Source organism: Cotesia glomerata, linkage group LG2 (assembly GCF_020080835.1).
Source record: "Cotesia glomerata isolate CgM1 linkage group LG2, MPM_Cglom_v2.3, whole genome shotgun sequence".
Taxonomy (NCBI): domain Eukaryota; kingdom Metazoa; phylum Arthropoda; class Insecta; order Hymenoptera; family Braconidae; genus Cotesia; species Cotesia glomerata.
Window position 1 is genome coordinate 11,989,181 of NC_058159.1, and position 13,904 is coordinate 12,003,084.

Sequence of the window (13,904 nt, forward strand, 5' to 3'; positions counted from 1 at the left end):
TTGGCGTCTTGTCGTCTCAAACCACTATGTTAGCTTCCGGTCAGGGCTTGTCTAATTCCAAATACCGTAATAAACTCCTCAGTAGTTGCTTTCTATCGTCGGCGTTCAAAACTGCACTCTCTTGACTTATCTAATCTCAACAAGGTCACTGATTCACAAAAGGCAAAAGGCCACTGGCTTCCAGAAGGGAAAAAGCCTCGATCTTTTTCGTGCTCGCTCTTTTATAACCCTCAGCTCAGGCTCTCGAATTTTCCTATTGTTACGCCCCGCTTCATTTTCCGGGAACAGTAGTGGGGACTCTTGATTAGCACGCCCGGTGACAAGTCGAAACTCTTGTCAAAAATCGAAAAGTAAGGGAAAACCCTTACCTACCGTGCGTCAATTATCGGGGTCGATAATGACCCCGGGAAGTTCGATTTTCCCTGTTACACCCTCATCACCAGCCTCTCCGTCCTCGGAATGACGATCGTCCCCGGAGGAATCTTTCCCGTTGGTACGAAGTTGTGGTTCCTCTTTCACGCTTCCGGCACTGCTTTCGTCGACGTCCATGTGGATTGGAGGTTTCGGCCGCGATTGCGGATTCATCGCCCGAGTGAGTCTCCTCGTCAGCTGTTTCCATGCTCTCCTCGTCGGATATGATCGGTGCTTGAGGAGCGGATGACGGTCCGGGTAAATTTGGGTCTCGGATGGCCGGCGGTAGTGGCCGCGGTGGATTCGGTGGTGGGACTGGTCACTGATGTGGTTTCAAGACGAAACGTACCGGGGGAGATTTCTTTTTCCTCATTTCCGGTTCCGTTTCCGGATTACTGGATTCCGGTGTATCGTTAAGGGCTCGTGTTTTCCGGCGTCGCAGGTTATATCACTTTCGGACGCGTTTTCTGTTTGGGCTCGGTTCCTCTTCCTCGCTTGTTTCATCGGGTATTGACACGATTCTATCTGGATCATTTTTGCGAATCGGCGCGATTTATACGAGGTGTTCGGGATCGTCTACCGGGTTACGTGAAAGAGAATCTACATTTGAGTTAACTCGGCCCAGTTTATAAACTACTTTATATGTATAATCCTCCATGCTCAGCCGCCATCTCACAATACGAGAATTCGGTGGTCATCGAATTTACCCACGTGAGAGGTCGGTGGTCTGTCACTAAGGTGAACTGACTGCCATAAATGTACGGGCGAAATTCATTTACTGCGTAGACTATGGCAAGCATTTCCTTTTCAATCGTCGAGTAGTTACGTTCCGCGGAGTTCAATAATCGCGAGGCATACGATACTGGTTTATCTTTATTAATTTCTCCTTGGCTCAAGCATGCTCCGATACCGTAGTCACACGCGTCCGTCGTGATAATAAACTCGCGAGAAAAGTCAGGAAATTGGAGAATCGGTGAATTAACCAGTTTGTTTTTTAGAGCTTCGAATGCTTCAGTTTGGCTCACGCCCCATACAAACTCGGCATCTTTTTGCAACAAAGATATCAACGGCTTACTGATTTTTGCGTAATTATCAATAAAGCGTCTATAGTAACCGGTGAGACCCAAAAATTCTCGAATTTTCTTTACGGAGTTCGGTATTGGGAATTTCTCGACGGCGTCGGTCTTTTTTGGATCAGGGCGAGCGCCTTCAGCCGAGATAATGTGTCCTAAGTAGTTAATTTCTTCGCGAAATAAATTACATTTGTCGGGTTGCAATTGTAGCCCGGCTTTACGAAGACGTAAAAATAATTCATTCATTTCAGCAACATGTTCTTCGAAAGTGTTAGAATATATCACTATATCATCCATATAAACGAAGACACCTTTGCTAATCATACCCATCAATACTTTATTCGTTAGTTTTTGGAATGTCGGGGGGGGGGGGCATTTTTCAGCCCAAACGGCATTCTTACGAATTCATAATGTTGATCAGGGGTAGAAAAGGTAGTTTTGTGAATGTCGTCAGGATAGATTTTTATCTGATGGAACCCATTGGCCAAATCAAAGGTCGAGAAATAGGTTGCGTTACCGGTTTGATTTATAATTTCTATGATGTTTGGGGTTAGGAAAACAACAGTAAATGTTTTTTCGTTCAAATCGCGAAAATCGATCACCATACGCCGCCTTTTGTTACCCAGCGAGTCTTCCCTCTTTTTAACTATCCAAATAGGGGAACAATATTTTGACTCTGATGATCTTATGATGCCCTTTTCCTCCAATTCCCGGACTTGTTTCGAAATCTCCTCTTTATGGATAGGAGGAAAGCGATATTGTTTTTTAAATACCAGATTATCATCCGTGGTAATTATTCGATGTAAAATCTCGTTTGTCGAGCCCAAACCTTCTCCCGGTAAATAAAATAAGTCCTGATTTTTGTAAAGCATGTTTTTAATTTCTTCGCACTCAAAATTTGATAAATCATCGAAAAGATGCACGGAGTCAATTACTTATTGTGCTCTTTCCGGGGTTTTTAGATCTTCAGATATCGTGAATACACTAGATTCTACGTTTTCTGGAAAATTTTCGGCGTGGGACAAAGTATCCTTAGGCTGCCGATTAGTCTTGTCGTTTAACGCGACAGAATTTGAGCAATTGTTTGCTGAAACAAAAGATTCGCGAGAGAAATCATCAGTTACTTTTGTTGACTCTAATTCGGAGAAGTAATCGCTTTCATCCAGCCATAATGAAGATCTCAACTCGACAACCGGTTTGGGGATAAGGACCTCATGATCTGTTATTGTAAGCCCTTAGAAGAGTATTTTCTTCATCTCTGGCCTCAAAAGTGCCTCCAAGTTCTACTTCGGCTTCACAATAAATTCGTGGTACATAACCGTGATCGTAAGAATCAGAAGTAGTTTTAATTGTTATTACGGAAACGGAATTTGGGGGTAGTTTCTCAATTTCCGTTTCGAAGAAGGTGTTTCTACGTCGTAAAACGCAAATTTTTTCCGATCGAACAGAAGTTTTGCACCCCATTCGTTAAAGAACTTCGCACCCAGAAGAGGGTGTGTCGTAGGAAAATCGTCTCCTACGACATCAAATTCAATTTCATAATCGAATAGTTCAACATAAGCCTTTCCCAATGTATGAACTGGGTTTTTATTAATTCCCAATAGTGCTAACTTCGAATTTTTATCGATTAATTGCGGTTTACGTAGTGCACCGATTTTAATTAAATTTACTTCTGAACCAGTATCTAACATTACGGTTATAGAATTTTTAATGTCGTTTCCTTTAGCCAAAATAGCGGGAACGCTTGTTTTACACAAATTAACAATTACTGTTGCGATTTTGACTGCGATGTCGTGGGTTTCGACGGATTTTGAGAGCTGATTGGACTCCCGTGGGGCCCGTCGACGTTCTTCCCCGGGAGGTTCACGTTTCCCATTCTACAGACCTTTTTTTTCTTCAATAATATTCTATAATAATACGTTATATGTTATATTATCAATATTATCAATATTAAGCAATAATGGTCATTGAAAATAATGAATTCTATTTAAAATTAATTAAATTCACTAGCACAAACTGTAGCGACCCAGATTTTTAGATCCTGACTTTTTTCTTATGGAAAAAGTGACATGCCACAGACAAAATAATTCGAGAATGCATGGTTATCCTTCTATAGATGGGAAACTACAGTTAAAAAAAGATATTTCACAGCTTGCACCTACACCCGCCAGGGTGCGCTGGGATTATTTCTGCATAAACTGTAGCTTCAAGGGGATAGTTTGCTATGAGAAATGCAGCCAACGCGAGATTTAAGTTGGTACCAATTGTCAACTTTTATTATAATTACAAAAAATACTCAAATCCGAACAAAAACAGTTTCGCTGTAAAAAATTGCGCCAAGTCCACGTTCATAAGACTATTAAGAACAACAATTTTTTTTTCTTCCCGGGAAAAAATGATCAGACATGAACAGGCATGAGTCTTCAGGCCTGATCAGGCATGAAAAATGACCATGCCTGATCAGGCATGAATTGACCTGATCAGATCTGAGCGTATTTAACCCTCCAGACATGAACAGGCGTGAACAGGTCTGATCAGACATAAACAGGCCTGTTCAGGCCTGAGCGTATTTGACGCTTCAGGCATGAACAGGCATGGACAGGCATGATCATGTCTAATTTCAGGCCTGATCATGCATAAACAGGCATGGTCAGGTCTGATCATTTTTTCCCGGGTTTACAAAAAGATATAAAATATAAAAAATCCAAGTAACCGATATATTATATAATTTTCGGAAATTAAAAAAAATTTTGTTGTAAATTTAAAATTTAAAGAAATAATTTTGGAACGTACTTGGTGTGCGTCATTGTTTATGTCAAATTTTGTCAAGTCCTAGTAGATAGATTTTATGAATTTCATAAAAAGTAAAATATTTTGCAACGACACACACTAAATACGTTCCAAAATTATTTCTTTAATTTTTAAATTTACAACAAAATGTTTTTTAATTTCCGAAAATCATATAATGTCATATCGGTTACTTGGATTTTTTTATTTTATATCTTTTTGTAAAGAGAAAAAAAATTTTTTTTCTTAATAGTCTTATGAACGTGAACTTGGCGCAATTTTTTACATTGAAACTGTTTTTGTTCGGACACAATTATATATGATTATATAGAAAAATTTTTTCTCAAGATGCGAATTTCTATAGTTTACTTTTCGAATCTACATAGATATTTTTGATAGAAACGTTATATTTAATACTAAACTACATTTATTGTCTAAAAATTAAATTGATGATTGAACTGAAGTTAGTTTAGTATCGAATATCTCGAAAGAATGGTTACTGATTTCTGATTGGTTAGGATTAAAACGCGCGCGTATGCGCGCAATTTGAATTCCTAGTTGTGTAAAAAATGTTTTAGAACTGGCAAATCGCAAATTGATTATTTACGGATTTTACGTTAATTTATGTTATCTCTGTACGATGGTTCCATATTTTTTGAATATGTAAAGTATATAACTACTAATGCTACTATTTTAAAGGGTTTCTACAAAAATGGAAGTGACAACTGACGGTGTTGAAGGACAATTACAAATCTCTTCAGTAGAGGCGTCGGATAGCGGAGCATATTTTTGTCAAGCAAGTAATTTATATGGAAGAGATCAACAATTAGTTCAACTTCTAGTTCAAGGTTCATTAAACATAGTAAAACTAATTATCCAATATCCTGAAATTACTTACATAGTGTTTTATTGTCATTTACATTATCGTTTTTCAAATGAATAGGTTCTATAATTTTTATTTTTTTTTACAATGGAAGGCGATGCCGGACAATAGAGGGAAAAAATGTCAATTCGATTGGACTAATTTTGCTATTAGTAATAAATAACAATTAATTAAAAAAAAAAAAAAAAAAACGTTTTTTTTTGTTAATCTGCTTAATATGATCTGGGATAATGTGCATGTATTTAAAGGGCTCATTAAAAAGTGGTCTGAAAAAAAATCACTTAAAAATCAAATATATAGATTTTGACCTTTCAAACATTCGACGTCATTTTATAGGTAGATTTTATAAAAATCAATCTTTTGCATTGATCCTCATGTCGGAATTTACTCTTAATTTTGTCGTAATATCTATTAACTAGTCGAGTTAAGCTCAAAAATGGTTCTACGACTCTATATCCACAGACAAAATATCCTCGGACGAAATATCCTTACGAAAAAAAATCCGCCGGATACAAAATCCGTGGACAAAGAATCCAAAATTAAAAAAAAAATTAATTTATTGAACCAACTAATAAAACATAATAATTGAACAAGGCGGAAATTTTAAAAGATTAAAAAAAAGTAATTGATAATTGGAAACAGTTTCTGCGGATTCTCGGTTCTCGGTCACATTTATTTTTAGATAGAAATTTTTTATGAAAATTAATTTTTTTTTAACTTCTCGCTAAGAAAATCGAAGATTTTCAAAAATCGGGAAGTTATTGGTTTTATCCCGTTTTGCAAAAGTCGAGTTTTCATCGGATCTCGACGTTTTGAGGTCCTAGGAAGCTTCCCGCGCATAATTTATAACTAAATTTCTCATTAAAAACAAATTTGAGAACTGGGGAAAATAAAGGAAAAAGGGGGGAGGAGGGACCTTACTCAGTAGGAATTTTTTTTTTCGGTAACCGAAAAAATAATTCAGACAACCCAGACCGGGACTCGAATCCGGATCGTTTGGTTACGCGCCAAAGGCTCTACCAGTTAAGCTATCCGAGACATTGTCCGTAACTATCATTCAGTCACCTAATAAGACCTACCGAGTAATAAACACCACCGTCCATCTTACGGTAAAGAGCCATAATTTATAGCTAAATTTGTCATTAAAGACAAATTTGGGAACTGGAGAAATAAAGGATAAAGGGGGGAGGAGGGACCTTACGCAGTAGGAATTTTTCGGTAACCTAAAAAATAATTCAGACAGCCCAGACCGGGACTCGAACCCGGATCGTTTGGTTACGCGCCAAAGGCTCTGACTATTCCCGCGATGGTGCCTGTATGTATGTATGTATGTATGTATGTATGTGTGTGTGCGTGTGTGTGGATGTATGTAACCCTCTCATTACTTTTAAACGGCTTTCTCAATTCGATCGCAGTTGGTGTCATTCAAAAGGGTTTGACTAAACTTATATTTTGAGTATACTTTGGAACGATTCGGACCAGTAGATTTTGAGAAATTTCAGAAAAACTACAAAAAAAAATTTTTTCAAATATGGATTTTTTGGAATAACTTTTAAACGGCTTAACCGATCAATTTCGAAAACTACTCAGCTCTTAACATCAAAAAACTACGTTGATCGCCACCAAGCCGGTCAAAATCGGTTAATTGGTTCGTGAGTTATCGTTGATGAAAGAAATACAAAAAATTAGGAAAACGGTTGACCCTGAAGGCCATCCCTGCAACTTCCCGCTCATTTCGTACCTAAGTGCTTAAAATTTCATTTATGATGTTTTTGAGCTCTTCGAGCTCAAAAATACATTTTATGTGTTATTTTGAGCTCTCTGAGCTCAAAGAGATAGCTTTCCTATGCTTTTAAGCTCTTCGGACTCAAAAATCTTATCAAAGTTCGATAAAACACGATTTTTTTAATTTTTGAACTGCTATAACTTTTGAATGAGTTAAGCGATTTGCACGCGGTTAGTAACAATCGATGTAGTTTTTTGAGCTCTATAAATAATTTTGAACAAAAAAATTGATCTGATGAAAAATTACGGAGTTATTACAAAAAAAAAACACTTTTTTCGATTTTTTTCGACAACGATATCTCACGAACGCATCAACCGATTCTGACGCTTTTGGTGGCAATTGATGCAGGTTTTTGAGGTTAAGAGCTGATTAGTTTTTGAGGTTGATCGGTTCAGCCAATTCGGAGAAGTTTAAAAAAAAAAGAAAAAAAAACAACTTTTTTTTTTACTTTTTTTCGATTTCTCGAAATCTACTGGTCCGAATCGGTTCCAACTTACAGAAAATCTAAGTTTGGTGGAGACCTTTCGAATGACACCAACCACGATCAAATCGGTCAAGCCGTTCAAAAGTTGTAAGAGGTTTACACACACACACACACACACACACACACACACACACACACACACACACACACACACTCACATACACACACACATACATACATACATACATACAGACACATTGACATCACCGCGGAAATAGTCAGGAAAGCTTCCTAGGACCTCAAAACGTCGAGATCTGATGAAAACTCGATTTTCGAAAAACGGGGTGAAAACAATAACTTCCCAATTTTTGAAAATTTTAAATTTTTTTAGCAGGAAGTTAAAAAAAGTGTTTTTTCGAAACTACACTGAAATTTCTGGTCTGATCAATTTGTGTTTATCAATATATCATAGAATTTAAAAAACTGTGTCGAATGCTGCCAACCGCGTGAAAATCGGATCATTCATTTAAAAGTTATTGCGGTTTGAAAACTCAAAAAATAGTATTTTATTCAACTTTTATCAGACTTGAGCTTCGAGAGCTCAAAACTACACGAAAATTATGTTTTTGAGCTCGAAGAGCTTTATGTTTTATTAAACTTGTAATAGTGCTTTTGCGATGATGTCCGTATGTGTGTGTTTGTGTGTGAATCGGTCAAGCCGTTTAAAAGTTATAAAAAGGTTATACACACACACATACACACACACACACACACACACACGAAATCGATTTTCGAAAAACAATAACTTCCCGATTTTTGAAAATTTTCAATTTTCTTAGTGGGAAGTTAAAGAAATAATTGAATCTTTGGCCACACATTGTTAAAAAATAAAGTTAAAAAATAAACTTGTAGGAAAGACACAGAGGGTTATTAGAACTCATAACGATACTCCTATACTCCTAAGGTGAATGTTTACGTTATGATTTTCATCTAGGGCCAATGCAAGAGGTAGAGAAATAAATGTGTTGGAACTTGTGATTGTCTTTTCAACAGGCGTGATTTCAGTATGAGCTAGTATATTAGAGCTGAACCAACACACAAAAACTTTGATATTTCTCTTCATTTTCTACATATTAGATCTATAATCCGGGGTAATACGCAGAAGTGTAGCATTATCTAGTCTGATACAATTATAATATATTTCAATTCCAGATCAGATAAGATGAAAAAAATTATTTAAGGGTGTAAATGGTCATACCTGTTCGACTTGGGCTATTGGTGAGCAAATCTTTATTCGAAAAATATATAAAAAACGGTGCTATTCAGCAACCAAAATGACAGAAGATTTCCTATTCAAATGAAATCATAACATTGATAATTCAGATACTCCAATCACCTTTACAGAATATCTTTAAAGTTAAACTAGTTTAACAGTACTAGGAAACTTTGAGAGAAAAATTAGTCCAATCGAACTGGGAACATTAATCTTTATCTTATCCGACTATCGTTTTTGTATTAGTATCTCTATCTTAATTGAATTACTCACAAATTTTTTGTCAAATAGTTAGTTCGTTATGTTCTTTGTTTCACAAATATTATGAAGATAATGTAAAATAATGCATCATTAGAATCATTTTGAGTGCAAATAGCCATTTCGTGTTTTTCGGTTATTTATTGTAGTTTTGATACTATTTTTTCATTTATTAAGTCTGATAAAAATTTGTCACGCGTCTTTTCCATTACATAGAACCTCCCCATCCACCTCATGGATTAGAAACTGCAATGATTGCTCCAAGAAGTATCAATGTTAAGTGGCAACACAAAGCTCAGGATACTAGTGAAGTTTCCAAATATATCCTTCAGTATAAAGAAGGAGAGGGAGGTATGTGGCAACAGCAAGAACTAGTAGGACCTCCTTTGCCGTATGCTACGTTAATAGATGATCTAAAGCCAGCTACAAAATACTTCATACGAATTATTGCCGAAGGACCTGCTGGTCAATCTGCTCCATCAACAGAGCTCATCGTCAAAACTGAACCCCAAAGACCTGCAGGACCACCTATTAATATCGCCGCTAGACCTATATCTTCTACCGAAATTATTGTATCGTGGTCAGCACCATTACCAGAATTGCGCCATGGCGAAATTCAAGGTTTTAATATTGGGTTTAGAGAATCAAGGTAATAGAATACAGTAAAACCTCGTTAACACGAATTCGACGGGACTAGAGAATTTGTTCTCGTTATAACGAAATTCGTGTTATCCGTTAACACAAGCCCATTTTATTTTCAAGGGACCAAAACTTTTATTCGTGCTAAAGCGAAATTCGTGTTATAAGGGTTCGTGTTAACGAGGTTTTACTGTAATATAATAAATCATAAACTTAAAATCAAAATAGAGCTATTTATTTATTCTGATCAGTAAAATTCTTTAATTATGTATTCATGAGTATAAATCCATGTTTAAAAAATGTAAAGTATTTCATTTTTTATTTGAAACTCAAATTTTTGCATAAATATGAAAATTTGTTTCTATCAGCATATACGTTTGATATTAGAAGTGTGTAAAATAAGATTTAAACGTCATTTAAGTTAATTATATCATATTGTATAAAATCCAATACTTTTATCGTAGTGGAGGTAACCCATCGTACAATTTTACGTCCGTATTTGGTGACGGTGGAGATGGAACAGGAGAGCTCCACTTAACAGCTTTAAAGCCATATACAAGATATACTGTTGTCGTTCAAGCCTATAATCAAGTCGGTTCAGGACCATTATCTGAACCATTACCAACGCAAACATTAGAAGATGGTAGAAACTTATTATTTCATTAATTTATTTAATTTTAATCTCTACCCAGTGAACACAATTATGTCAAACTGACGTCAGAATGACGTCATGCTACGTCATGATTTACGTAAGATGTAAGTCATATATGACTCATAATTTCCTACTTCCTGACGTAAGATTCTTACGTAATACGTATGACGTACCCATGATGTAAGTGTGACGCTTGTATGACATTTATGACGTTTATATGACGTAATTATGACGTCCTTATGATATACAACTGATGTCAAAATTAATTACGCGGAAGAATATTTTTTGAAAAAAAAATAGCATTTAATTATGTGGTTTTGGGTTCAAATAATAATTTCGAGACTGATTACATGCTGAAGAAGAATATTTGAAGGGGAAAAATCTTGGCGTGTGCTGGGCTTGAACTCGGGTCCATTGAGTTCGAAGTCTTGAATGCTGCTCACTTGTCTGCACCACGATCGATATTAAACACGCTTGTTTAAATCTACATGAATTTAAAAGTTGGAAAAGATTAAGTTTATACGTTATTCTCAAGTTTTATTAAGATTTATGATGAGATTGCACAGAAATTGATGAATTTTTTCTAAATTTTATAAAATCTTAGAATTTCCATGAATTAATCTTCTATTGGTCATAAGAACGTCATAGCAATGCCATATTAACGTCATGAATTCAGTAAGTTGAAAACAAAAATGTTTAGATTATCCAATTAAACACAAAATGCCACTCAAAGTTGACAAATTTTTTCTAAATTCAAAAAACTTCATAAAACATAATTAAAGAAAATTATATCTCTTTCATGAAAGCAATACTTTTGCAAAAGCCCATTTGTCTTCAACTATTAATATTTCAGCTATCAATGGTCGCACAGCAAAGTAGAAGACATTTTCGAAAGCTGGAATGAATTTTCTATGAGGACCTGTCAAGTCATGAAACGAAAAAATTTTTCTAAGCCTCTGAGACAAAAAAAAAGAAATTAAAAATTTTGAAAAAATTCTTCTTCATGCCATTTTTAGCCAAATTTTTTTGTCAGAAAATCTAAGAACTATAATCATGAAGTTTATAGCTTTAAAATGCATCTTTTTAGATTTGCAATACGATCATTTTTCACTGAGATACAACAGGTTTTGATTTTGTCCAAACAGATACTTATTTCGTGAAAAATTAATTTTGAATTTTTTTGAGGAGTACCCCGTTTTGCCCGCAAAAATAAAAAATCTTCTTCTAAACGGCAGTTAAAAATTAGTGCTATTTATTTTGAACAGAATTAAAATGAAGACGATTTACGGCATTGGATCCCCAAAAACTTAATATTTCCGTAGGTATATTCTGTTTTGTCCTCCCCCTTGTCCTATACTTTTTTTGAATGAATTTTTTACTGCTTGATTCCAACGAATCTATGATGAAAAACCATTACTCCAAAATTACATCAATATCATGTCAAACCGTAACTTAACACTAACGTATCCTGATAAAAACAAGTATGGCAAAAGAATTGAAAAGTATTGGTTTTTTCATAAATGGTTTTTATTATCTTCAATACTTTTTTTTTTTAAAGGGTATAAAGATGATTTCAAAATGACATCAGCCTTACGTACGATTGTGACTTTTCACTAATGTAAGAAAAAGATTTCAGAGTTACATCAGTATTAGGTACAATCAGAACTTTTCAGTGATGTAAAAAGATGACTTCAAACATATGTCAATATTACGTACAACTGTGACTTTTAACTGATGTAAAATAGGGACTTGAAAGTCACATCAGTATTACATAGAATCGTGACTTACCGATGACGTAAATGTATGACTTGAAAGTTACATCAGTATTACGTACAACTGTGACTTACTAGTGACGTAAATGTATGACTTAAAAGTTACATCAGTATTACGTAAAACCGTGACTTATCAGTGACGTAAATGTATGATGGTAAAGTTACGTGATTATGACGTACAATAATGACTTTAATACGATATAACATTTTTAATATCAGAATGATGTAAAAATAACATCACAGGTTTTGACATCATAATAAGATCATAGGGAAGGTCAGTTTTACGTCAAACTTATGTCAAAATCTTGTGACATTTCTATGACATTCGACTGACGTCAGATGAAAGTCATGTGTTCACTGGGATAGGCTTTAAAAGCCAAATAACAATACACTTATATTATACAATTTTACGCTACTTACTTACTTATAACATTAAATGCTTAAATTATATATGACACAAAAAGTTTTACACTAAAACTTATAAATCATTAATTAAATGATTTATTTATAGAAACATAATTTTAATTTATTCATTTTAATTTTAGTGCCAAGTAAACCACCTGAAGATATTCGCTGTGCTTCATTGACATCACAATCATTGCAAATATCATGGAAATCACCTCCAGCTGCTTATACTAATGGAAATATTCAAGGGTATAAAGTTAGTTATGAACCAGTCTTGACAGATTCATGGGTCAGTATAGATGAAATGGAAATTCGAAAAACTGCAAGTATGACAATGACATTAGCAGGATTAAGAAAATACACAAACTACACTGTGCAAGTATTGGCATATACTAGAGTTGGCGAAGGTGTTCCTTCTAGAATAATGTACTGTCGTACAAAGGAAGATGGTAACTTAATAATCATTTTTTTCGATAAAAAAAAATTTAAAGTTCAATAAAATAAATATTCTTCTTACAGTACCAGGAAGTCCAGCAGATATTAAGGTCGTTGTAAGTTCACCACAAGCGTTGTTTATATCATGGCTTCCTCCGCTAGAACCCAACGGTGATATCACTAAATATAATCTTTACTCAAGGTGACTATTAACAAATAACCCAGGAAAAAATCATCATGCTAGACCACGTGTTAATTTCATGCATGACCCTGCTTGAATATTCGCAAAGACTTGAGGAAGCATGGCCATGCATAAGAAAGCACTTTCATGTCTCATCAAGCACGATCATGCTTTTTTAGATCTGGCGAATATTCAGGCATGAGCGAGTATCATCGTGCACGACCGGGCACGATTTTCTTAGCGGGAAGTTAAAAATTGAGAAAACGGTTGACCCTAACGGCCATCCCTGCAACTTCCCACTAATTCTATACTTAAGCGCTTAAGGTAGTACCCTTGCGACTTCCGTAGTCAAAAGTTTATGCTAGAGTGTACGGTACATATACTTGAGAATCATTATTGACAAGCCTAAAACTTTTTGCTGTTTATGCATTCATGTTAGCCAATCACGAACGAAAAACTGATCGTTTGAAAAGTCTGGCAACACTGCGTGAGCGTTAAGATATTTTATAGTGATTATACTGTAGTGTTTTGGACTAACTGTAGACTAACCTTTGTTTTATTTATTTATTTACATACATTTATTCGGAAATATAATTACAATATCTGAAAAATTGACTTATAAAAGACAACTCATAATAAAAGTCTTTGAAAAACGATAAAAATCTCTAGCGTATATGCAAATAACAAATAGAAAAAAAATAATTGAGAATGTTGTTTTGATTTTTCAGAAAAATCAGTAATTAAAATTTTTTATGTTGATGTATTAACTGATTTTAAATTTTAGTATTTTTTTTTATTATTTCGTCTGACTATTATTTTTATAACTTATGAAAGATTAATATATATTATTGAGGTTATACTTCTTTTGGCGCGTTAGGGAAAAATTATGAGTGTAAGTTTTTAAGATGCGCGCGCACACCGTCAC

At 34.9% G+C, this 13,904-nt stretch overlaps 1 protein-coding gene across 1 annotated transcript in view; it reads left to right on the top strand.

The window, feature by feature from the left end:
- The window catches only part of LOC123258725 (Down syndrome cell adhesion molecule-like protein Dscam2), a gene marked incomplete in the record, with an annotated part of 496,366 nt that overhangs the window by 415,949 nt on the left and 66,513 nt on the right, over positions 1 to 13,904 (top strand). The window contains 5 exon segments of the mRNA XM_044718910.1: positions 4,971 to 5,119; positions 9,112 to 9,544; positions 9,999 to 10,177; positions 12,504 to 12,812; positions 12,883 to 13,000. Coding sequence (XP_044574845.1) covers positions 4,971 to 5,119; positions 9,112 to 9,544; positions 9,999 to 10,177; positions 12,504 to 12,812; positions 12,883 to 13,000 — 1,188 coding nt within the window.